The 26,643-nt window shown below is 49.2% G+C and overlaps 1 protein-coding gene across 1 annotated transcript in view; it reads left to right on the forward strand.

The window, feature by feature from the left end:
- FBXW4 (F-box and WD repeat domain containing 4) overlaps positions 1-26,643 on the forward strand; it is an 80,633-nt gene that overhangs the window by 19,375 nt on the left and 34,615 nt on the right. The window contains exons 3-5 of the mRNA XM_030334105.2: positions 2,078-2,263; positions 2,732-2,864; positions 7,988-8,082. Of these exons, the coding sequence (XP_030189965.1) occupies positions 2,078-2,263; positions 2,732-2,864; positions 7,988-8,082 (414 nt within the window). The remainder of the gene's footprint in view (positions 1-2,077; positions 2,264-2,731; positions 2,865-7,987; positions 8,083-26,643) is intronic.

The following is a 26,643-nucleotide window of genomic DNA, read 5'->3' on the forward strand; positions in this document are numbered from 1 at the left end:
CTCATCAAAAGAGTTAAATGAAGCCAGTATTTCAACCCATCTTGTTTTATAATTATTTTTCTTTAAATCTACTCTACAGAGTTATGCTTCACTCCTGGTGTCTGTTAGCCTTCTCCCCTACTTTATTAAGAAGGCAAAATAGGATCTAAAGGCTTGGCTGTAGATGTTACGGGAGATAGAACTCAGAACTGCTAGGAAATTTAGACAGTGGCTTTGGACTGCTAATGCCACAAATCTTATGCTTCATTGATGCTACATTATTTCATAGTTATCATCTGACTCCCTGCCAAGCAAGTGCTCCTCGATGATTGGTCGGAATGGTTAAGGAGCATCGTGGTTCCTCATTCCAGGTTGACCTGTGCTTGTGCTGAGAGATACTGACGGGCTTCTTCATCTGATGACCCCTTCTCTCTTGCTTGTTTCCAGTTCCTGCTGTTTTCATGGCTGGTGGTGGCTGTGAATTATGCGGGGGTACTGGTCATGGTGGTGACTGTAGAGAAACTACTAGGGAGAAAGATAGATTTTTATGATGAAAAACTGTACTCTCTGCTTCCCGCTTTTGCCTTTTAATATCAGAAAGTAGAGTTTATTTCTCTATCAAGGTTTTGTCCCTGATGTCTTTTTTGGGGCTGGTTTCAAAGCAGTTTGGCAAATAAACACACAAAGCCGTTACCAGGCTGCCCCGGGATTCTCCACCGTTCACCTGGCATGAACCTGGTTTCTTGTCCTCGGCAAATGGCTGTTTACCAGATGGCTCTAAACACATGCATTCCAACCCCTTCTGTTTGCTCCCCACTTGAGTGTGCCACAAACTCGTGCAAGGGGATGTTGAAGAGGGAAGTGCATAATGAGTGAGAATGTAGGCATCGCTACCTACTCAACACATGTTCTATATAATATATGCACACACTTGTAAAAACCTCCTGAGCAGAAACTCAGCTACTACAAAGTCCAAGCTGCATTTAATGGCCCGTCAAGTCAATTTGCAGAACTTTTCCACATTCCCATGACGCTTGTATTAAGGAGTCTGGGGAAGAAACACAGCCCAGTTTGCTCAGACAGGCTTGGCAATGGGATATGGTGTCTCTGTAAATGGGGATGAATCAGCCGTCCCTACGCCTTGCTTGGGACCTGGTAGCTCCAGAACTCCTCCAAAGAGTAGGACAGGCTGCTGGGATGTCTGCCTTGGGGAAGGGGCTTAGTCCCCACCAGAGAGCCTGGGGTCTGGCAGAGTCTTCTTTCTTCTTGAGGCTCACTCTGTGCCATGGGACTGGCCTGTGGCTTCTAAGCTTTCTTCCTTTTGCTGGATTGTGGAGGGAATCTTTAACTACTTGTGGATTTCTCTTATCTGCTGCCTGGGAGAGCTGACTTTTCTCCATAACCCCCGAACTGTAGCAGACTGCTGCGAAGCCGTTTTTCCATTGCCCCACTTACCCTCTAATACCGAAACGTAGATATCCCCTGTGTGGAGCTGGATATGTAACCAGTACATTAGCATCCTTTCCTAAATGGCTTTATTCCTTTCACTTATAAATGGCCCCTTTGCTCTAGTGGGATAAGGGAATGGGGCTTCTCAGGGCTTACTCTTCTCTTTTCTCCATCTGCTCTGTTGGGAAAGAGGTATGTATGGGAGTCTTGGAACCTCGAAACTTATCACTTAACACTTCAAATCAGTGAGGATGTGTAATGAAAGAAAATCACTTTCTCTGGGTAGAAGATTTGTTTTTGACCCTGTCCATGCCCCAGTCATGATAGTCGCTGAGCTCTGCCTACCCAAAAGAAATCTAAGTTGCCAGTAATTCAGGTCTTAAGCATTTTCCCATTAAAAGTGATATTTAATTGGTCGTTTAATTCTGACTCTGTTTTAGAAAGTCCAGAGAAGATTAGGTTACTACAAAGCTCAGTCTCTCTAGTTGTCTGAGGGTAGCCTACGGGGAGGTAATTTTAAAAGAGAGGAGGGGGGTAAAGTGCAGGTTATTCTCTCTATGTTGAGAATCGGTCAGCCTCTCTAAAGATTGGAGTCAACTTTTCATGCTGTATCTTGATGATCTTTAAATTGTGTTTTATATCTCTGCAGTCAGATGCCCTGGATGCAGCTAGAAGGTGATTCTCTGTACATATCCCAGGCTAATTTCATCCTGGCCTATCAGTTCCGCCCAGATGGTGCCAGCTTGAACCGTCGGCCCCTGGGAGTCTTTGCTGGGCATGATGAGGACGTTTGCCACTTTGTGCTGGCCAACTCGCATATTATCAGTGCAGGAGGGTAAGTGCCGCAGAGTTCTCCTCCTTCTTCCTTAGCATTCTTCAGGGAACTTCTGCCTGCCTGCCTCTCACTTTTCTGTCTCAACTCCAAAGGGATGAGGAGGGAGACCATAAGAAGAGGAAGTGTTGGTTTTTTTTTTTTTTTTTTCCATTTGAAGCAGAGAGATTTACCAAAGGCACTTAATAGGGTTAGCCAGAGAAGGAAAACAGGAAGAGCCTTTAATGAAAAGTGAAGCTGGTTTTGATACTCTCGAGGGGGAAATTTGTTTTGTCTCTCAGCTCTGTTCAGCCCCAAGTGTACTGAGGAAGTAAAGTTATCTCGAAGCTCAGCACCTTATTTTGAGCTGAGTTGCCTAAAACTTAGCAGATTTGGACATCACTAGAGACTCGGGCTGCTTCCGTAGCTTTGTTCTCTTCCGACAGAGAGAATAATTGGCTATTGGGGATGGGCTCCTTATTTCTCTCCTAGAGATGGGAAGATTGGTGTTCATAAGATTCATAGCACCTTCACTGTCAAGTACTTGGCTCATGAACAGGAGGTGAACTGTGTGGATTGCAGAGGGGGCATCATCGTGAGCGGCTCCAGGGACAGGACGGCCAAGGTGAGTGGTGTCCCCCTTAGGTACTGTTATTCCCTCCTGTCTATAGGGAGTGGGGTGGGAGAGGGTGGATAGGGCCTTGAGTCTTGGGATTGGCTGAGGGCATTGGGTGGGGGCAGCAGGGGGACAACACGATAAAGGACTCACTTATGTGCCTCTGGCATGCGGCTGGCCATGCCAGGCGACATCCCTGCCAGCTGGCCTGAGAAAGGAGTGGACAGTGGCTGGGAAGCTTGCCACTCACTTGAAATGTGGCGTGAACTCAAAAACAGAGGGCCTGGCCAGCTTTTCCTCCCTGAGCTGAATTTCCTCAAGTTTGTGGGTTGAGTTCTGACCCCAATATTTTATTTTAAAATCTCCCTCCTTTTGCTTGCTTTCTGTTTAGGGAGGTTAATTTTTCACCACCTTGTTTATAAGCAATCAGGCTGATAATTAAAATGTGTTTTTACTGCTTCTCTGGAGAGTGATGTGGTCAGTAAGCAGTAGAAAGACGAGGAGAGAAAGGCGTTTTTGGTGCGTCATTGCCAAACTGCCTGGTCTACGGTCAGACATCTGCCAAGGCAAAACAGAATGAGGTTGAGAAGTAGTGTGACCTCTGCTTTATGGACTCCACTCACCCACGTTTGGGTCAAACAGGCCTCCACCCATGACACAGAGAAGAACTTCTGTCTCCATCCCTGTGTCCCGCAGCCCCAGGCAGGGCCCGCACACGCCTGGTCCTGTGGGGCTGCTGTGGGAACTCTGCTGACAATTAAGCTGAGGTGCAGGAGGCCTGGTAGTATCTTACTCGCCTGTTTCCTCTCAGCATCTGGAGATCATAGCGCCAACAGGAGCAAAATGCCTGTTCGTGTCAGCAAACGGGCCTCTGAGACACCTAGGGAGGGTCTCAGGAGAGGGCAGTGGCACTTTTTATTCACTAGCTTTTCTGACTCCATGTACCCTCTGGTGATTACTCCTTCCTATAAACATGCCACCAATTGATATAAAAAGAAGGGCTACGTATGTTCCTTTCTATTTACGGAAGCTTCTCCTCCCTTGGCTATTTTCTTCCTAACACTTTGCATTCTGTCAGAGAGACATGCACACCAGCACAGGAAGCCTGAGAAAAATCCAGAAAACCTTTGAACCAACTCGGAAACTGAAGTTCCTATTGCCTGTTTCCCATTCCGTCCACCCTATCCTTACTGCAGGGTTCTGATTGGTCGCTGTCATTTTACCATTCCTTGAAAAGACACTGGCCTTAACTTGCTGTACTCCTCAGAAATAAATTTGCATAAAAATCTTTTTGGCACATGTGGCCTAAATATTCCCATCTCCTGGCATCTTCCTGTCATGGCTTCGAGCTTCCCCTGGCTCCTCCTTCTCAGTGACGTCTCTTCTAGTCTCTTCTCTGTGGTCTGATACCCAGAGCAGCATAAACTAAGCTTTATGACCACAGGTAGCAATTCAGGGGGATGGGCTGCTATTCTAGTCAGGGGACAGCATCTTTATTTGGGATATTGGATTTGTTTCATGTTTGAAGTACTAACGCAACCCCATTTAGTGGATTCGATTTTTTTTAAGCATTAAAACAGGTACTTTCTAAATTCTAAAATTGTCACTGCAGCACATCGTATTCCTTTTGAGGATTTCTTTTAAGACAGTGACAAAATTCTCCCCCCGGGTTCTTCACCTCCAGAAAACTGGTCGGCTATCTACGGGCTCCCTGGTGACTTCTGGGCCCGCTCATCTTTTCAGACTTCTGGATGCTGCTTCTGTTCCCACTATGTGGTTGTCTTTGCCTCTAGCCGCCTTCGTCTTCCTGACCCATTTCCACACTACCCACAGCCAGTCTTTTCTAGCCAGGTTTCCATGGCTTTTCGGTGGCTTCTGCAGTTCTGTAGCTGCTTCTAATATGCCCAAACCTATGCAAGAACTTAGGCAAACTCATGTTTGCCTGTAAAGATCTATAGCCTGTTTGTTGGGAGTTCCCCCAAATAGCTACTGTGTTTTAGGAAAGAGATTGTTTTATTGGGGTGAAAGGAACTAAAACATTTTCTTCGTAAGACTTCTGAGTTCTGAGTTAGCGATTGCTCAGATTCTTCCTCTCCCTGCCCCTCCCCGCCCCTGCCAACCCTACTTTCAAGCTTATTGAGACTCTGTTTGGATTGCCCCTCTGGGCTTTAGTGAGGCCAGCCCCATCCTGAGATGTGATAGGAATGTAGGAATATTCTTCGTGGGCCTGGGCTGGTTCTGACCATTCTTTCATTGCCTCCTTATTTCTCTGTTCTTTCATTCATTCTTTTAAGTGCCAGCTGTATGCAAGGCTTAGTGTACAAGGCAGTAGCGTTTTTCAAAGGTAAGGAAGAGACTGCCCCTCTTTTTAAGGGGAGCTGAAACATGCGTGCAGTGGCTGTGAAGCTGAGCGCAAGTGGCCAGGACTGTCAAGTGTAAGCCTCTAGGGCCAGAGAGTTCAGGGGTGGAGAGATCACATCTGCCTTGAAAGGGGAGAATTTTTTTTTTTTTTAATTTTTTTTTTTCAACGTTTATTTATTTTTGGGACAGAGAGAGACAGAGCATGAACGGGCGAGGGGCAGAGAGAGAGGGAGACACAGAATCAGAAACAGGCTCCAGGCTCTGAACCATCAGCCCAGAGCCCGACGCGGGGCTCGAACTCACGGACCGCGAGATCGTGACCTGGCTGAAGTCGGACGCTTAACCGACTGCGCCACCCAGGCGCCCCGAAAGGGGAGAATTTATGAAGGAGGGAACATTTGAACTTGGGTTTGTTTTTTCTTTTTCTTCTTTTAGTTATTTTTCAACGCATAGGTTTGCTTGTTTGTTTTGTAACTGTATGCACTGTAACCAGGCACAATGCTAAGCCCTTTACATTTGTTCATTTTCTCCATTTATCCTTTAGGTTAATTTTATCCCTACATAATTATGCTTGTAATAATTGTGGATAGCCAATATACCCTACTGTATCTATTTTATAAAGTTTCCTATTATTATTACAAATTATTCGTGTCATCTTTAATGGCTTAATAAGTAATAAGAACCACCACTGTTGGGTGCCTAATACCTTCCAAACACTGTGCTATTACTGTGCCAGGTGCTTTATACATATCTTGACATTTCTGTAGCCCTCAAAAGATAGCTATTATTTCCCATTCTACACACGAGGAAACTGAGGCTACGAAGTCCTGAAATATCCCTAAGATCAGAGAGGATAAGTAACAACTGGGTTCAAACCCAAATGGGTCTGATTCCAAAGCCCATGCGTGCTCTTTCTGCAACCATAGGCTGCAGGGAATATTTTTACCACACAGGCTTCTCTTTGTTTTAGAATTATTTTCTTAGGATAGAATCTCAGCAAGAGAATTACTGAGTGTAAGGCTTCGGTCATTTTAAGGGTCCTGATACATATTGTCAACTGCTTCTTAAAAGGACTATGTAAATGCCCACCTCCACTGAGATATGTCTTTTCCAGGGAAGGGTTTGTTTTGGATTTGACCACTGAGGGTGAAAGTGTGATCAGCATATTGTTGTCAACTCCTGTCCCTCAGGCATCATGACACTCGGGTTTGTGGCTTTCCCAACATCCGCTCAGAATTGGCAACATGCCTCCTGGAGGCCAGGAACCTTGTTCTGTGGTTTGTACGGTGTTGGAATCCACCAGCCCGTCCCGGGGGGAGGGGGTGGCACTGGTGAGTCCAGGACTGGAGTTGTCCCCATAGATGTTGTAATCAGAGTCCTTAGTGTCTCCTCACCTTCCAACCCACCTCCTGGGGAGTTCGCATCTGAGGAAGGGCAAACCACTCTTCCAGGCCTGGACTATCTGAAAGAAGACAGTAGAAACGCCTCTAGCTACTAGCAAAGGGGCCTGATTGTAGATCCAGAAGAGTAAGCCAGAATCATGGCACTCCAGGAAAGTCGTGGTATTCACTTTTGTTTTCTGCCCCTCCTTGTTCAGAATCTTCTTAAGTTTATTTTCTTTTCCCTGTGTTGGAAGTAACTCATATATACCTTTTATACATACACAAGATCGAAAACACTTTCTCCTTTTATGGGGAAGACATGTCATGTGACCCCAAGAAGGCAAGACCACCCCCACTCCATCACCTGCCCCTTAAATTCAAGGAATGTTTCCTGAAAGTTCTTCCATCTAAGGTCCTGACTGGCTTTTGTGTGTTCCCCTTATAGCACGGCAGGGACCTTGAGAGGTCATTGATCCATCTGGCTGCCCCAGGATCCCTCCTTGGCTGCTGTCTGGGACAGCCCTGTACATTTGAGGCTTCCTTTCTGTTTGGCTAGAGGCTTATTTCCCTGACTGTGTCATCTAGGGTTGGGTGAGGTGAGGGGGGCCTTGTGCTTAATGGGAGATTTCTAAATGCACTGGCTGCTGAGAGGGCTCCCTGAGTGTTGATTAGAGTTAAGCCCGGAGTGGCTGCTAATGTACATTCCTGACTGATAGGGACCAGATAATGTGCTCCAAGCAATATTTTTAACCTGTAGGAGATATGGAAGCTTAAAAGAGTTAAGCTTTTCTGCTACTTTTGGTGACACTAGGTGCTAAATTCCCTGCTGACATGAATAGCACTGGATCCTGGGCATTATCAACAAACAAACAAGAACATACCACCTTCGTGCCTTGAAGCCTCTCTTCTTCCTCCGTTCTCCCCTTCTCTTGTGTCTTCCTTTCTGCTCCTCTCTCTTAATTCTGCTGTAATTCTGTCTTTGTTCCCCCATACTGTGCCTTGATCATCCTCCTTCTCCCTACCTCCCAAAGGAAAATCTGGGTGAGAGATAGGAAAGAGGAAAACCCACCAGCACGAGGAGGTTGTTGAGAGAGGCAAGCCGCACCTGCTCACCCGGCTTCGTCACGTCTCAGCTGGAGTGTGGAGCTCCTGATTCCCTGCTATAAAATTGGGTGGTGAAGAGAGCTCTCAAGTGGATGTTGAGGAGGGCGGTTCTGCCTGGGAGTCAGGTAGGCGAGCCGGAGGCTGGGGAAGCCCCTCGGCTCATACGTTGAGCTCTGTGTCTGCAGGACAGAGAGGATTCTCCACTTCCCCACTGCCCTGGGGATGCTCACCCCACGTCCCAATCCCAGGCAATGCTGACGAGAGCATCTCTTCTGCTGTTTCCAGGTATGGCCTTTGGCATCAGGCCGGCTGGGGCAGTGCTTACACACCATCCAGACCGAAGACCGAGTCTGGTCCATTGCTATCAACCCATTACTCAGGTAAGGGAGACGTTTTTGGATATGGTTTTGTCCTGTATAATAATGCTTTTATTTTATGAGGTTGGGTGGGCTAGAAAGCTCGTCCACCTGTATATTCCAGGTTGCTTTAAGCCTCTCTCCTGGAGATTTTGAAAATCCTCCAGAGACCTAAGGTGTGTGGCTCACATCATATATGTGTGAGGTGGAGACAACATCCCAGGGGCTAACTTCCTGGGCGTCTACCCCAGAAACGGTGAAGGAAAAGATACTGTTAAAATGTAACTGACTCCAGTTGTTACAAGAGTGCCCCTTCTGGAGCATATGCTCTCTGGAGTCGCTTCCAAAGCAGAGGCCTGTTAGCACTCCTGGGAAGTGACCACACTGGCCAACCTGCTCTCACAACCCACATCTGTGGTTTGTTCCCCTTGGAAAATGTCTTCTAGAGTATCGCTTACAGAGCTGAGTCATCCGGAGAGGCGTGGGGCCCATGTCCAATTGGGCCCTCATCCAGAGACATGTATGCGGGGTAGATTGAGCATCATAGCAGACATGCCAAATTTTTGGTGGTAGCCTTACCTTCCCCCTTGGCCTGTCTGTATTTCTGTGGCTTCACCTCTAAGTGAGTGAGCTTTGCATCCTGACTTCTGCTTTCCAGGCTTTCTTGAACCAAGGCTCTCCTCCCCAGCAGGGTACATAGACTCTCTCCTGCACCTGCTCCGTCAGACGGTTTGTTTTTCTAGGGTCTTCCCCCTCACTGCCTTCGTCCCTCACTCCCCACCTAATGAGCAGTGGGAAAGCTGGGGGGCTGCCACTCTTCTGCCCTGGGTTTAAGTCTGTCGCTCGTTTTACGAGAGAGTGGGTTCCCCACCTTGCTCAGCCCCCTTCAGCCTCCTTCTCCTTACTCCACGGAGCCTGCACCCCTCCTCCTGCCCCCTTCTGCAACTCCCTTTCAAATTTTTTTTCTTTCTAAAGAATTAGAGCCGATTAGCCACGTCATTAATTCTTCAATTTGACGGCTGATATAGCAGGACCTGAAACACACTGCTGACCCCAGAGAATGGAGACCCCGTTCCTTAGCATATTGACGATGAGAGAAGTTAATTAAAATTCCACAGAGCGGAGGTGTCGGCTAACCTATAAACCTGTCGCTGTTCAGAACAAATCATTCTAGCAATCCTAGGAAAGCGGGAAGGCAAGACCAGCAGGGAGTAGAGAGGCCTAAGTGTGTGGGAGCGGAGGGCGGAGAACAGAGCCGTTGAGCACTGTCCTCTCCGCAGTTTCTTTCCACTGCTGCCCGTTTGAAAGCCAGTTGGTCAGGCTGGGGGCCTGTGGGCTGGGTATGTGTGAGGACTGAAGGGACTTGTGGGAGGTGGCAGATGGGCTGGTGACTGTCCTGTGGACTTCTGCGGGCTTTGGACTAGGGAGAGCTGGGGTGGGGCCGGTGGTAGAGGGGAAACCCTTCAGGGCTGGAGATTTAGGCCAAAGAACACGGCCAGGCCCTCTCAGCATTCCATCCCTTAGTCCTCTACTCCGGCCACCTCTCTGGAATGTGGTAGGCTACCCTTTCACAGTAGAGCACGTGTTGAAGCACGTGTTCACTTTAACAGTTGAAGATCGTGTCTGTGAAAGAGGTTGAGGACAGAGTCTAGCCCGTCATTAAGAAGCATTTTCGAACACAGTAAACGGAGTTTTGTTTTGGCCACAACCTGCAGACTGGCTTTGAGGAAGGACTTAGCTTTCTGACGGTACTAGCATTAATCTACCACAGCCCGCACTACTAGCTGCTGCTGAGCATTCGCCATTCGCCCTGTGCCAGGACCTTTGCCGAGTCCTTGATATGCTTCATCTTCAGTGAAAACCTGGGTCTTTTGTTTTCTCATTCTCCTTCAGAGGCTTCTTGTCCTCTCGGTGTCCTGCCTTGGCCCTAGGGTGACGCTCACTCACTACCGACTGGACCATAGTTGTTTGAGATGACCTCTTCCCCAGCTTGACTCTTTGAAAATAGTTTGCACTTGGGGCTCTGTCTTTACTAGAGGGCCATGGTATATGCTGCTGTTCTCTCTACCCCATTTTCTTTTACCCTGAAAAGTACTGGGATAGGGATGTTTCATCCTATGATTAGATCCATTTCTTCTCCCTGCGTCCATGAGTTTGAACCTTTCAATGAGCTCATCCATTTTCCCAGTCTGGGGAGACACTGCCTCCTAGCCTCAGGGTCTGTGCTGGAACACTGGGGTTCTGCTTTCCCACCACCAGCAGGGTAGCCTCGGGAAGCCATGCCCTTCTCTGAGCCTGTTTCCCCAACTATTAAATGAGAATACAGTTTCCTTTATAGGCTTTACTAGATTATTGTGAAGATGACCTGAAATAATGAGTAAGAAAATGCTCTGCAAAGCCAGAAGGACTATCTCCTTATGGCAACCAGAATCTCTCCTCTTGGGGATAGCCTTTGTTTCAAGGCTTTAGTTGCTGTTTCTCACGTCTCCAGCTTTGCCGGAGGCTTCTCCTGGCCCTCCTGGAGTTCCCCTCCTCCTCAGCAGTCTTCTTGAGGTAGGAACTCTGCAGGAATCTCTTTCCTTCCCCCCCCACCCCCCCCATAGTGTTTCTGTCCTCGCTGTCTTCTCTTCCCCTCCCTGCCACCTTCTCTGTTGAGTATGGTCGTTGGTATGTATGAGTATGGTCACAAGTGTGGCCACTAATAGGATGTGACCATGAACTTCTCAGGAAGAACATGAGTGGAGGTGGGCAGCAGCTGTCCTCTAGGTCAGGTGTCCCTGGGTTACCCGACAACTTCCCAGTCTCTCACTGCTCCCTTGTACCTCTCTCTAGAAGACACCCGAATGGTTAAGGAGACCCGCCGCATCCCTTTTCTCAATCTCTTTCTTCTGTTGAAAACCATTTGTGAGAGCTTTGCGTCGTATTTATCTAGATGCTGGGGCTGGCTGCCTTCTTTCCTTATGTGTGTGCTTAGACACTTGTAGCAGGAAGCAGGAAACCTCAAGCCTCCGGCTTTATTTGAGGTGCTCCTGCTGGGAGAAAGCAGGTATTCCGTCCCATGTCCACATGTCCCCTTTCCTTCCTTCCATGACCTTGAGTTCTTGATCCATAAACAGCCATGGAGGGTGATATTTAATACCAGATATGTGCTTAGAGCTGTGTTTAGGTACTCAAAACCACAGAAGGAAAACCAGTAGTCTCCACAGGAGGGTGGCAGACAAGGACCTTTTTCTCTACCTCTTGTGTGCCCTCCTACCCGTCTTCTTGCCCTGATGCCAATAATCCTGTTTTTAAGATTCATGACTTACAGGTGAAGCCCTCCTGTAGCGGAGGCCCAGCCTGGAGCTTTTGATGAGTGAGAGAAGGGCTGTGGGAGGCTCACCTGCGGTGGGAGGGTATATGTCTGGGTATGACTGCAGATCTCACAAACAACCTCCCCAGGTCACGTTGGATGCTGAGCACTTTTCCATGAGTAACACAGAAACGCAGAGTTTTAAAAATGTGCAGTAAGTTTTGTTGCCACTTAAAAATTATTTCCAAAAGGAAACTATTTCCAGCTGAATAAAGTTGGCAAACACTCAAGAGTGAGGAAATACAGAACTGTTGAAGACTCCATTTCCTTCCCTCTGACTTTCTATCCCTTCCTTCCTTCTTTCCTTCCTTCCTTCCTCACTCCCTGTGTAATGACTGGTATGTGACATACATACATGTCACTGGTATGTGGAAGCTCCTGTGAGGATCCTACTCCGTGGGGGGGGTGAGATGGGCGTGTTGCTGTAATGGCTCCCAGCTGATACTAAGTGCTCAAAACTCAGCCATCTCCGGTTGAGGGGGAAGGGGGTACCACCACCACCACGCCCCTCCCCCGCAGAGGGAGAAATTGAGGCCCAGGGAAGGCGGACTCAGGGCACACGTGGCATGGGGCAGAAGAGGTGGCAGTTGGTGCTCAGGCCCCCAGCCTGTGGCCCGTACTGTGGTGCGGAGGGATGGCCACAAGGCAGGCCCCAGGTCGCTGCTGTGCCTTCATCCACCGGCACGGTGGACGGAAGTTGTGGCCCTTGAAAGGCTCTTGGGGCCTGAAGAACATTCGCTCTTCCTCGAGGCCCAAGTTGAGGTGGAAGGGTGGGGGAAGGCCCTACGTCCTCGAGGCCTGGGCTCAATCAGGCAGCCGTGAGTGCTTGTACCATCCCAGGAGTGTGAGCGCTCATCGAATTTCGGTTTGCACAGCGGGGTGGGACCCTAGTGGTGAAATGAATCCGGAGACCCACTTGTCCTGTTTGCCTGCTAGGGGAAGAGTAAGGAGCCCACAGCTCCCCCTTCCTCTGCAGACACCATCTTTATTGCCCTCCAGGAGAAAGGAGGTGTTGCACAGAATCCTTTCCCCATCTCCCAACAACACTTGCTATCGTGTGAGTGAGTGTGGTCAGGAAGGCTTCCCAGGACACTTGGGTTTTAATCCCTTCTCTCGTGTTTCTGTCATTGGGGAAATATATGAGTGGTATAGGTGTAGAAAATTGACTTTGCTGTGTTATTAAATATACAATATAATTTTGTGTAACTTTGCTCACTGTGGTGGCCTGTTTGTTTTTTGGGGGAATAGTCCAAGTCTGCATGAAATGTACCGATTCAAATTTGTAAAGTGAGTTGAGGCCTCTGGGGGGTTTTGATGGAGGAGCGGCCCCCTCTTGCTTCATTTCTCCCAGAGGTGAGGCAGAGTCTGGAAGGAAAGCAATCACTGTGTACTGTTCAGGGAGAAGGTGGGTTTCTGGGGAGAGCAGGGTGTTTGTTCCAGTGGCTATAGGGTTTACTGTGTGTTGTGTGTGTGGTAAACGCATATTCACCAGCCTGTTGAAATACACCTTTCTTTAGTGAAAAGTAATTGCATCTGGCGTTTTCTCTGACCGAGAGGTTTGAAAGATTGGAAAAAGAGACAGCCAACTTTCAGTTTGGATTCTTTTGGTTGCCAGTGGCTCAGCAATCCTTTGGCCCTAGACTTCATAACAGAGCTTTTAGGGGAAGATGAGTCAAAAGTAAAGGTTGTCTCTCTGAATTTTGCCTTTTCTGGTTGGCGATGGAGAGCTGGGTTGTGAAGAGGATTCCTAATCTTGATAACCTGAAGAAAGACTCTGATGGCTGGCTGACTGTCTTGCTTTACGTTGTGGCTTGGCCTGTGGCCGACTTGATCTTTCCATCCTGCCTTCCCAGGACCGGGGCAGGGGGAAGCTTCCTCTGGGGCCTGTCTAGGAAAAAGAGACCTTCCCTAAGCAAGGAACAGCTCAGTGTCCTCCTTTGCCAGGCCCGGAGCACACAAGAGGGAGCCTCCTGCATGTGGTGGTCCTGGATGAGAGAGTCAGAGGCACAAAGACACCAGGGAGGGGCCAGGGGCTGGCTGGAAGAGGAGGTGTGACACCTGGAGAAAGGAGGAAGCTCTCGGTAATCCTAGATGGGTCCCCTGGTCCAGCCTGAAATGACTGTAAGTTGGAAAAGGATCAGTGTAGGGATCCAGTTGAATCGGAGTCTAGTCCTGCTGAATCTCTAGGGTGGCGGGTGCCGCACAGAGTTCACTGCCCGTGCCGAGCCAAACCTCTCTGGCGGGTGCGAGTGTATCCATCAGTAGCAAAGACGAGATGCCACAGGGGTGGGTTTCACTTCCTCAAGACCCTGGATTTCTGCCACTACCCAGGGCAGGACGGGCACAGGGAGGCTCATGTGCTGAGCTGCTGGCCTGAGACCAGCAACCCAACCAGCCCTGGCTGGCCCGGGACCCGTGTGTGGGAGCCACTGCTTCCCTGGCCAGCAAGGTTGGCTCAGTTGTCAAGAGCTGACTTAAATAAAACACCACAAATAGAAACAGAGGCTACTGCAGAAGATGGGATACTGCAGGTGCAGAGTCGTGCATTGAGACCCTACCTGTCCTGACAGGGATACATTTCCGTCCCTCAGTCTCTGTTAACTTCTTTGTTTCTCCATCTCTCTGTCTCTCTGTCCCTCTCCCTCCCTATCTCTCTCTCTCTCTCTCTCTCTCTCTGTCTACATACCTAAGCACTGTTATGTGCTGGACCCTGGGGAAGCGACAGTGAACTAGACAGCACTGTGTGACCTCAGCTGGGGGCACAGCACATCGGAGGGGCAGGTCTTCCTCCCTTTCTCCCGCTGCCTGCCCCTCCTGGCTCGGGTCCCTGCCTGCACCGCTGTTTCTTCTAGTCCTCCCTCATCAGGAAGAGACCATGTCCTCTCCCTGCCTCAGCCACAGCTGACTTCTCCGGGCTGTGCGCGCAGCATGCCTGTGTTTTTTCCGCCTTTGATCACTGTTCTGCCAACAGATAATTTAGCAATCACATCCCAAGGTGGAAGCACGGAGTTAATGTTAAAATTAGTTGTTTTTTTTTTTTTAATACTCTTTAAACTTTAGTGGGTGATGAGGCAGAGAGGGAGGCGGGAGGGTGAAGGGGAGCCATAAATTCTGTAGCTGGTGTAGCTGTTCTCTGAGCAGCCGGGAAGCCTCTGATGTCTCCACAGCACTTTCATTAACATTTAAATTAAGGGTTTGTTTTCCAGTCTGTTTTATAGGCTGGGACCTTTCATGGCCTGTCACATGCACCCCCTCCTCCTCCGTCCCCCCCCCCGCCCCCCCCCCCCCCCGCAAGTGTGTAATTGTAGCCACTGCTCTATCCTAACTGGGCTGCAGCCGGAGTTCAAAGGGAATTCCTGGAGATGGAGCTCTGGAGGAACAAGGTGTAACAGTCAGGATGTGGGTGTTCCTTCTGAGCTGAAGGTGCTGTGGAGGAGCTCTTTCTCCTCTGGTCTGACCTGTGCTTTCTTCTGCTCTTTCAAGGGACACACTTCAATCTGACCCTGACCCCTCCTTCCCCTTCCTTCCCTGGGGCCACAGGGTGTGTGGGAAAGGGTGCACCCATAAGTGCTTTCTCCTTCTATCACAAGTTAGGGCCTGGGACAGATGGTTCTAAGATACAGATCTTCATGCTTATCTTCCTCCTTTTGATGTGTGTGTGTGTGTGTGTGTGTGTGTGTGTGTGTGTGTGTGTATGTGTGTGTGGGCGCGCATGCCCGCGCGTCCAGAATACTTCCTCCTCAGAGAAGCAACAAATATAAAAGAGATTGCCATCTGAGAAGAATTTATAATAGGGCCCTTTGCTCCTAAAAAGTGCATTCTAGCACAGATGGATACCGTATGTAGTTGTTAGCTCTGAGTGTACACATTTGAAATAGCTTACTGATTTAGGAGACCGTCTGAGACCTGTTCTCCAAGGTTTTGGCATTCAGAGGAAGGAAGCTCTTCTACACCCTCAACGGAGTGAGTTTTTTTCTTAATTTTTTTTTTAATGTTATTTTTGAGAGAGAAGGAGACAGAGTGTAAGCGGGGGAGGGGCAGAGACAGAGAGGGAGACACAGAATCCGAAGCAGGCTCCAGGCTCTGAGCTGTCCGCACAGAGCCCGTTGTGGGGCTCGAACCCACAAACTGTGAGATCATGACCCGAGCCGAAGTCAATGCTTAACCGACTGAGCCACCCAGGTGTGGCCAGAGTGAGTGGTTTCTAAGCTTCTTTCATACTGGTATATCTGGCAGCATTTGGGGGTGTTTTGAAAAGACATCCCTGCTCTGGTCTCTGTCCTCCCTATCAGCATCCTGTTGATGTGTAGATGATGAGAATGTGTCCCAAACACCCCAAAGCATCTCCTTAGTTCATAGCTGCTGCTCGCCAGCTGGAGTCCCTCTCTAGACAGTGTCAAGAGGGGCACTGGGTGTCTTTCCTTCTGTTCAGAGGCTGAGAATCCTCTTTCCCTTGGAGCCCTGACCTTATTGCTTGAGTCGCCGTATCTTTGTTCCTTCCTTCACGAATCCACTCAAACCATCCGTGACTTATTTGCAGGATTCAAGATAGTTGAGTGTCTTGTCCTCCTGTTCCAGGTAACCTCGTCAACAGGTGGACACCCTCATGCCTGGAGTCCTGCCCAAGAGGAGTGCGGGAGGAGCAGGGGCGACCCCTGTGCAGGTGCTGCTGGGCTCAGATTGCAGGCTGGTGTCCGGGCCCCGCCTGGTGGTGATTAATCTGGGACACGGGCCGGCAGAGGCCCAGCCAGGGCAGCTTTGGTCCCTCACTGTGAAGACCTTTGGCTCGGACACTGAACTGATCTCTGTAGCCTGCTTCGGCTTGAGTTTGATCTGTCAAGGCTAAAGAGGAACCTGATGGTGGGGCGGAAACTTCCAGCCCTGTCTGACTTATGGCACTGATCCGTTCCAATGGCCCTGTCATGATAATACTCGTATATTTAAGAAGATTTCCCCACCTGTTAGCTGTAACACTCAGATCAGTCAAAAGAGGCACCTTCATGAAATCTCTGTGCTTTTAGTTTCTTAGGCCAATGGTACTTACACTTGTAAGCAGATTAGGGGGTGGGGTAGGGTTTGTACTGGGCCCAGGTGAAAAAGGCATTGATGGGATGTGGCCGGATCAGTAGCATAATGTATGTTTGTGTACTGGGGGAGGAGGGTCATGTCAGGGGGAAGGATCACCCCATCCTCCTATAAGTAGGTGGCTCTCAGGCCATTTGGGGCAGATTTTGGTATTCAGTTTGGAGTCAAGTCTTAAGTTCCTTGTTTTCCTTTTCATTTTAAACCACATTTTTTGAAAAGGTGTCCCTCTCTCCCTCACCACCTTTCCATCTACCAGAGTCCTGGTTCCTGGGCTCTCCAGCTGGCAGTCCACAGTATCCGCTGTATTTCCTTCCTTCTCCGAGTTCAGGACAGTCCCACATGGCCCTACTTGGTCGTGGGATTAAGACCCACCCGAGAACAGGATTTCTGCTGCTCATGACCGTTTTTGTGTGTCAGTTCCTTTATTCTAGTACTTCCATTGGGGGGTTGGGAGCTGGGGACCTACGAACTGGGACATTTTCCTCACACCATCAGAAAAAGAAGAGACCCCGACATATATGGCAGCAGTGGAATATGTTGCCACCAGTGATCTGAGGAACGGCCTGTAAAGATGCTTAGAAGGCCTGTGTTGACTCTGACTCTATATTTGCTGTGCTGACTAGAGCTTTTACATATGACAACACTAACGGATGCTTTATGCCTCAGCAAGCCAACTGATATATTCGGCTCTTCCTTCAGATGGACACTGAGGGAACTTTGGCAGTGTGGACTCGACATCTAATCCTTGCGTCTCTCTAGCGGTTTCTTGAACAGGATTCTCTCAAAGTTTCAGAATGTGAACTTTTGGGGTTTTCTTTCCTGTCTTGTGTAAGAGTGCTATGCCTGTGTGCTACCGATGAAACCCCCACACCCCTGGGGTGCCCTGTTAAGCTGACTCCTCAAGATCCTTGCCCTCTTTCCCACTTGTTAATGCTCCTTTTTCTGACCAGGGCACTTCCGTAAGGGGTAGTTTGTGACCTGGTCTGTGGTACCTTGTCGGATTGGCTTGGCTCAGACCGAAGGTGCTGGCAAGAGAGGGAAGAGTGGAGGAAGGAGGAGGGAGGTGGGAGGGGAGTATGTGCATGAAGAAGCCGTGGTAATTGCAAAGGGAATATTAGTCCAAAAGCTGCTGGCCCAGGAAATTGCTTTCTGCAGAAGCTTTCCTTTTTCATAGTTTCCAATGCAAATTTAAAACATGAATGGTGCACAAAAAAGTACAGGGGGGGCAGATGGAGTGCCAGTTGGATGTGATAACATCCAAAATCTTGAGCAGAGTCTTAATTGCAAAAGAGAATCTCAAGTCAGGAGAGAGAAACTTGTAGGAGATTAAAATAATTATAAAGCCTATTTTGCTATGACCCGCTCCCCTCCCCAAACAGGTACACATACATATATCCTTTCCATGTTCTTGTGTTCAGACTCGTCTGTTCTTGCTCAGCTTATGCTGCTGTCTCCAACTCTGCTCCTTCCTACAGCCAAGTCCTAATCCAGCTTTTAGAGCAATGGTCATGGTGGTCATGGTATAGTATTTGGTTTTCACAGCAGGTTGGAAACAGCAGCCCCATCTAAAGTTGGTGCACTTCAGACAACGTGCACACTGTTCCTGGGGACTGGAGCCGTGGAAATGTGCGGGCTGAAGAACACGCATCTTGAAGGCAGGAGCTTACTTTGAGAAGGCGTTAAAGCCAAGGCTCTTCAGCTTCTGCTTTCTCTGGCCCTCTTCACACTGTGAGTACACTTGACGAAGTATAATGTGGGGTCCCTGGGGTTAGTAAGCTTGATGAAGTATAATGTGCGGTCACTGGGCCTTTTTTCTCTCTTGATTTCCTATGCTTCATCTGTCCCATCTAGAGAGGTGTGGCTTTCTGCTTCTAGGCTGGAGACACTTAATGTCTAGTTGCCTCTGGTTACTTTGGCGATGGTGGAGGTGGGGATAGGCAGGGAATGAGCATGACTTTCATTATGCTGGCAGAGCAATTAATTGGTCAGGTGGGAAGCTTCAGACTGGCTTTTTTCTAGGAGCTGAGCTAGACAGGAAGTCACAAAGAGAGGCCAGAGGCAAGAGCTTTTCAAGTACAAATATGCCCCAGTAGTAGAGACACTGTGCAACTTTGAGGTTGCTTCCCCTCCTTTCTGTGTGGCTCTCTTGCACATGTTACAAACACTGGCTGAACAGATAGGGAAGGAAAAGTTGAGCTCTGTTGGGTAAAGTGAAATGTACCCTTTCTGCTGTGGCCACCATGAGTGTTCCTCTGTCCCTTCTTCATTGATTAGGGGATTTTGAAAGAGAGATTAGCTTGTCTTGCCCTGGGTCAGTCCTGTGGTACCTGGGCAAAACTCTGGAGTCTCAGGAGCACAGTCCCCCTATAGGATGCTTCTAGATTTAATCAGCCACCGCTTAGCACGTGCTCCTCACCCTGAACTTGCTGCACCGTAGCCTTCAGAGGCTATGGAGAGGATCCAGCTCAGAGCATGTGACCTCCTATTTCCTGAGGACTCTCATGCAGGTGCTTCTTTTCCTCCTGTTAACTTTCTGCCTGTTGCGGTCATATCTTTAGCTGTCCTGGCCAAGGCTGGGCCCCTTCTTACTTAGGCTTAAATAGGAGATCAAGTGAGGGATTGGGCTAGGGTCCTATGGTGAATGACCCAAGAGAAGGGTCAGCTGAACATGGGTGAGATCTGTTACATATGGCCAAGAGAGAGGGACACATGAGTTAATGTGTTTGAAACACCCTACTTTCCCAGCCAGCTTGAATCTCCTTAATATCCAGGGTGAGCTGTGGTTGAGAATAAAAATAAAAAATTAACAGGAAAAAAAATACAGATTATTCAAAGGATTCTTCCACTTGTTAGAGGTCTGTGGCCAGGAAAATCCTTTGCAGGCGGGTAAGGGTGGATCCAGGAATAAGAGGGAAAGTTAGAGTTTTAAAACTTCATTAGTTTGGCAGTGACTGCCCAAATAAAACCATGAAAACCTTTTGACACACAAATTCCACATCTAGGAATTTATCCTAAGGCAACAGCCAGACAAGTGTGCAAGATGCATGTGTAAAGACTAACATTAAGGGCACATAAATGTCCATTAATAGGGGTCTGGTTAAGTATCTTACAGTACATTCACTCAATAGAAGACCACGTAGCCATTGAAAGGATGATATAGATATGTTTATTGACCCCAAAAGATGTCATGACCTATTATTAAATGAAAACAAGGTCACAAAATAATATAATAGTTATTTGACTAGGTCTTCAGACTAATTTCTTATGTAATGGATTTGTGCTGACATTTTTTTTCTGGCATTTAAGTTTTTTATAATGAGCAAAAACGTAAAGTGCATTTAAATGTCAATTTCAGTATCCGGCATCTATAGACAGAATCTTTTTTTTTTCTTTATATAGTTATTTAAATTAAGGGTGCATAGACCTACATTTAGTTTTTTATTTTAAACAGCCATATTGGGGCACCTGGGTGGCTCAGTCGGTTAAGCATCCGACTTCAACTCGGGTCATGATGTCGTGGTTCTTGGGTTCGAGCCCTGCATCGGGCTCTGAGCCTGGAGCCTGCTTCGGATTCTATGTCTCCCTCTCTGTCTGCCCCTTCCCCGCTTGTGTGCACAGGTGCACGCTCTCTCTCAAATTAATACAGCTTTTTTTTTTGAAAGTTTTAAGTATAATTTACATGCCATAAAATTTGTCCATTTTAACATCCAATCGAAGTATACAATTCCATGATTTTGGTCAATATACAGAGTTGTACACCCATCACCACAGTTCAGGTTAGAATATTTCCATCACCCTGCAAAGATCCTTCTTTACATTTGCAGCATTAAACATGGTTTCATGCTTGGGACCTTTTGTGGGGAAAGAAGCTAAAATATTGGAATTTTAAAAAAAGTAGTATATCAGAACTGTTTTTCTGTGTAATGCACATCTCTGAGTGCCTGCCTTATGGATGTTTCGAGAATGCTGCTGTGTGCAAGGTCACATGGGAAGCATGAAGCCCAAGAGACCTTTTTTACTACCCAGGAGCTTATAGTCCAGTAGGGACAACAGCGCGTGTACTCAGACAACAATTTATTCCTGGGTACATGCAGTGTGAGTGCCATCATCTGCCAGGATTATTAACAGGAAATTGGGGAAAGCAGTAGTAGTCTTCTAGTTGAACTAGGGGAGCTTTCTGGGTGGCATGGAATTTGAAGTGGGACTTAAGGGTGGCTCTGTTTACACTGCAGAGGGGAACTTGAGGCACCGGACTAGTGGAGCAAAGGGAGGGTAAGGAATGGGGAAGCTCAGTGTAAGCTTGGGGGTTCAGAGCAGACCAATCTGGCTGGCTGGCTGGCTTGGGGTTTGTAAAGGAGTGGTGGGCAGTGAGTCTGGAGGGGACATTTGGGGTGCGGTTTGGGGGGCTTTGAGGAGCAGTCTGACTTTAACCTGAAGATGGAAGGTCACCCTTGGAAGACTTGTGACCAGATTAAAGCAGTTACAGGATTAATGTGGTTGAACGGTACATAGGATTCTTTGGATGGGGAGAGACTGACGCTCATTGGATACTTTTCCAGGAGTATGGTTTGTAAGTGATGAGTCTGGGCTCGGAGGGAGAGTAGGAAGACAGCCTTGGATTTAGGAAGAGCTCAGTGGTCACAACTGCACGTGGTGGAGAGGGAAGGGACCCACATGAGTTCCTCTCTGAGCCTGCCTGATAAATGAAGGCCTGTTTTGTTTTTTTAATTTTTAATGTTTATTTTTGAGAGAGAGAGACAGAGCATGAGCAGGGGAGGGGCAGAGAGAGAGGGAGACACAGAATCTGAAGCAGGCTCCAGGCTCTGAGCTGTCAGCACAGAGCCCGATGGGGCTTGAACTCACAAACTGTCAGATCATGACCTGAGCTGAAGTCAGACACCTAACCGACTGAGCCACCCAGGCGCCCCAAGAAGGCCTGGTTTTGACCAAACTGAGTTCTGTCTTAGACATGTGGGTCTGAGGCAGTAATGGGACAAGTCAGGTAGCTGTGACCAGCGACAGCCAGGGATGGTGGCCTTGGAGCTCAGACATGGGCTGGAGACGTGGAAGGCATCAGCATGGAGACAACAGCTGAAATACATGAGGGATTAGCACCAAAGGAAAGCTCAGAAATCAAGACAGCTGGGCCAGGAGAAACCAAGAGGCCAAAGGTACCATCAGAGAGGCAGGAAAAGTAGGAGCTGAGAGAGAGTCATGCATTTGGTAAAAGTGGGTGGTGGACAACTTCCGTACATTAATTGATCCTCCCCATTTGATGTGGTAGACAAGATATGTAGGGTAAAAGTGCACAGCGTTGATATTGATGCACAGAGATTTGCAAGCATTTTCTTTTCCTTGCTGGATTGAAGCACTTCGTACTTTTCAAAGCACGGTAAATACCAAGTTTTGTTTTCTCTCAAGTTCTATCCTCTGGCTCTTGTTCTGTTCTCTGTTGTTCTACACCATGGATGTTTTCCTTGAGGGTGACCTACTGTGGGCTTGGTAATTTTCCCCTTAGCTCACAGAACCACCCAGCCCCAGTTGGGTTTTGGAGGGTCAGCAGCTGAGCTAGAGGACCTAAGTGACAAAGTGAGGGGGTGTCCTTTCTGGTTTTCTCCCATGTTGTTTGCTCCATGTATAATGGTGTTCAGGGCAGAGAGAGAGGCCGATTGAGGAGAAAGTAAGAAGCCAGCCGACTACTTTGCCATTTGGAGCAATCTGGCATCAGGGCCGCCAGGGCTGCCCAGGTTCTGGGCTTGCTTGGGCAACTCTGCCTGTCTGAAATCTTTTTCTTTCAAGGGAATTAAATAGAAACTTTCAAATCCTCCTCAGGTTCTTTGGGGGTAGTAATTCCATGGGGCTTGTCATTTGTGTTTGAAGCTAGTGGTGAGGAGGGCGGAGTGAGGAGAAGCGAGGGGGTGGAGATGGGAAGCAGAGAAGGAATCGGAGAGAGAAATTTTATTGAGGGAGAGTTTGCTGGGTTTATGGGAGGGAATCTCTCCCCTCCTCCCCATTCGGATTTTGAAAGGGCCGGTGAATCTTTGATTAGGTGCAGGTCAAAAGAATTTACACATTGTGACCTTAATAACTAGAGGTGATTGGCAGGCGGGCTGTGGGGAGGGGGCCGCGGGTCCCTTTCATCTCACTTAGCACAGAGGAGAGACAATGGGCCCGCCGATTTTCCTTGTTGTCCCTTGTTTGAAAAGGTCTGGTGTCTCTACTAGGTACCTGTGACACGGGGGTCTTGATTGGGGTCTCATAAAGGCCCCTGTCAGTATGTCCAAAGGCCAAGAGTACAAAAGCAAGCAGTGGGTGGGGGTCTCAGCTGACCACTGAAGAAGGGAGGGGAGGGCCTGGGAGGCAGTGGAGGGAGAAGCAACCCCCGAGGGGAGCCCTTATAGAAGGAGGGGAGGAGGGGGGCAGAGAAGGGCCATTTTTGTCCCTAACTCATCAAGCACATCTGCAGAATTGTCCAGGCTGCTGCCTCCCGGTTTCAAAAGAAAAAAATGATCGTTTGATAAACCGTCCCTGATTCACCACTTTCTCACAAGGGTGGGAGACCCAGCCCTGACCTCTGTATGATTTCACATCAGGACCAGGCTTTCTTTCCCCCACCCCCAAATTGCTAGAGAAACTTTGAAATGTATCCTGTGGCTTTCTCTCTCCCTTCTTCAAGCCCCCCACCCCCATTTCCCACCCTCTCCACCCCACTGGCCTCTGTTTTCTCCCTGGGCGCTCCGGAGTGTAGGCGAGTAATTAGTCCCCTCTTTCTGGGGCACAATGAAGCCAGGGTGTTTGGCGGGCCCCTTCCCACCGCTCACAGAGCCGGGGGCCTGGGGGGAAGGACCAGGTGGCATGTGCAGTGTGTTCCAGGCCTGTACAATCGCTGGGGCACAGGGCCGGGGGCTCAGGGACTAGTGTGCTCCTGCTTCTCGAAGGAATGTGCAGAGGCGCATGCATTAATGGTCCCCACACAATGCTCGCTTTTTTTTTTTTTTTTTTTTTTTTTTTTTCTAGGCAGAGGCATCTTCCCTGTGAAAAGGTTGCCGGGCTTCGGAGCCCAGGCGGGAGCTTTGGCCACCGTGATGGCGTTATTTCCCACCCTGCGCTTAGTGGCTTGGAGCTAACATGGGAGACCAACAGGCCGCGTCTCCCGAGAGCCCGATCTTTGTATCTGATGTGTGCTCCCCCTCTGCCCTGTCAGTTTTGTGTGTTCACGGAGTGTTGATTTTAATGCGGGCCTGTGTCGGGCCGAGAGGCCAAGCTGGGGGGGGCCGCAGGTCTTTGTCTTGCAGGGGCTCTTCTTCTTGGAGGGTCTTCGGCCCTGGAGGCAAGTGGCAGATTTGAGAGGTAGGGTGAGATGCCAACTCTAGCTGGCAGAGGGTCCCCCCATCCATGTGTCTGTCACAGACCACCGTGGGGTGCCTAGAAAACAAGAGCACCTTGGGATGTTTGGGCACACGCTTGCCTGCCCCCCCCTGCCCCTTGAGGGGGGCAGTTCTACCATGTAGGGCTGCCAGCTTGAAATGAGTTACACCCCCCTTGTGACTGAGTCTGGCAGAAGCACAGATTGTGAGCCTTGGGGAGTCAGGGCGGGGCCCTGTCTGCAGGGGTTTGGGGAGGTGGGGGCAGGCAGGGGGCACGCTGGGAGAGCACAAGTCTGCCGTGGACGACTACCTAGCGATTGATAAGGGTCAGGAGCGAACAGGACCAGCCAGAAAAGAGGCAAAGTGTCTGGGGGAACATCTGCAAATCTCAAATGTTCCTCTCCAGCACTGGAGGGAGGAGTCCCGAGAACCTTGGGACAGGATGGGAGGCATTTTCCCCAGTGAGGAGAACTGGGGCCCCTCATAGGTACAACCACTGGGGACTGTCTGACAGGATGTCTTCTGTCTTTACCATTCACCTCACTGCATCAGGGGTTGGGGGAAAGGGTCTTTACCCGTTCTGAGCTCCTGGTCTTGCTGAGAGGCAAGATGTGTACGCATGCCTCTGGGAGAGGAGGCTCTGGGAGCATCAGCCTTGATGTGGCCTGCTCTCCTTCTGGGGAAGGGGAAGCGCAGGGGTACCTCTGAGTCGGGGAGCCAGTGACAGAGGACATGCCCCAACCCCCACCATGGCCAGCCCATGGCCCTGGCATCTGATGTGGCACTAGAGGCCTTCCACTGAGGAATTGGGGTTTTTAGAAAGGGACTGTGTCCTCACTTTCCATGCAGATCAGAAGGCAGAGATGTGGGCTGGCCCCTGAGATGAGGTGGCCCTGGGGAGGCCTCCCGCCCAGGTTCCCTGAGCACAGCGTCTCCTCTGTGCTGCTGTTGGCGCCCTTCAGACTGTCCCGGGGACTGGTGCCAGTGCCACTGCCAGACCTGACGAGGGGAAAGAAGCTGGAACTCCAAGGCCTTCGAGGGGCCTGAGTCCCAGAGGGGCCACCAGTAAGGGGCAGCTCCTACTTTGGGCCACCATGTGGCAGAGAACATTTCTTTCATGGAGAAATAGGCACTCCCGGCAATACCCACCCCTTCCTTTTTCCTTTTACTGTTCTTTCCCTTTAACTTTTCCAAACGCTGTTTCTCCACTCCCTTCTCTTCCATTTTGTGGACATCTCCTAAAGAGCCTAAAAGAGACAGAGCTGATGTGAATGGGTGTGATAACGGAGGGAAGGGGTGTCAGGGATGGTCAGGCTGGGACTCCGAGGTTGTAGGAAATACCATCCCCTCTCCCTGCCTCCCCAGGCTTTCCTGCCAGTGCCTGGCCAGGAGGGTACAACAGATCATAACCTTTAAATGCAAACTCGATGGAGGAAAGAGGTAGAAGCATGGAAACAAATTAGATCTATCTATAGGGGGTGTTCAGCTGGAGAAAATGAGCATTTCTTACTAACTGGAGTGCAGGGCATTTCATTATGAAGCTTCATTACAAGAGGGGGACGAGTGCAGTAGGCCTCTCTGGGGATCCCCAGGCGGCTTTTCTCCCTTTAAAAGTATAATTGGGTTGAGGTTGGGGGAAGAAGCAGCAATTGCTCTTGGTGACTTCGTGGAGTACCCAGGGATTCAAAGCCAAGTTTGGAGCAAGGTAGAAGGGAGAGGTAGATGGCAGGAAGGTGCTTAGAGGCCTCCCTCATTCTGTGACCGTAAAGAAGTGAAAAGGCCCTGGTAGAACTGACTGAGAAATTTGGAATGATCAGAAAAATGTTGATTAGAAATCCTGCCTTCCTGGGAGACCTGATACTTGGCTATTTTAACTTTTGAATTAGAAGTCCAGAAGAGTGGCATTCTGATGCGGTGGTCTTACACCGCTGTTTCCAGGATGCACGAGAAGGTCCCCTTTGCTGCCAGGGAAGGGCTGGGGCAGGCTGGCCTTTCACTGGGCCTGGTGGAGTGCATGTGCTTCTGTCCAGGCAGAAGGCAGCTGGTTCTGTCCATGGGGGATTACCTGACTCCGTCAGGTGAGCTTGGCTTTGCAGTTCTGACACCTTTTCCCTGCTGCTGCCCCTGCTGCCCCAGGGCTCCTGTCCAGAGGATGATCCATCCCAAAAGAACCCCGGTCTGGACTACTGGCTCAAAGAAGTGACTAGTCTAGGTTTTGCCTCGTCACTTAGATTATCTTGTGTTCAGTGTTCTCAGGGAAGCTGAGAGAAGATCCCATTTTGTCATGGGAGTTTTCTCCTTGGCTGGCGTACCAAGAACAGAAGTACAAAAATCTCATTTATCGTGACTGCATGAAAGGCCTGGAGGTTTCGCTCTCTCCCAAACCATCCTTTGCTTTTGCCATGAGTCTCTGCTTAGCTCGGCTTCCCTGAGGTTCCTGGGACTTGAGTACATAACCTGTTTTCCTGGAACTGATAGACCTAATTCCTAATGGAGGCCCGATCCCTTCATTCAGAGGCTTGGGACCTCTCTGCCTTTCGGGTGAACCTGAGACTTTGGAGCTCGCTGAGCACCTGTAGGAGGTGCTATTTCCCTCTCCTGCCCCCCCCTTTTCTGCCCCTCCCACAGAGGGAAAGGTATCCCTCTGTGCACTTTCCACTTCCCAAAAAGGAGGAGAAGGGATGATTGGAGGAAGCGGTTGGCACCTTATCGCCATTAGCTGAGTGAGAGGTAGCCAGCGCTGATTTTTTTATTGGCAGGCACAACTCTGTGCCCTTGCGT

Source organism: Lynx canadensis, chromosome D2 (genome assembly GCF_007474595.2).
Source record: "Lynx canadensis isolate LIC74 chromosome D2, mLynCan4.pri.v2, whole genome shotgun sequence".
Classification (NCBI taxonomy): Eukaryota; Metazoa; Chordata; class Mammalia; order Carnivora; family Felidae; genus Lynx; species Lynx canadensis.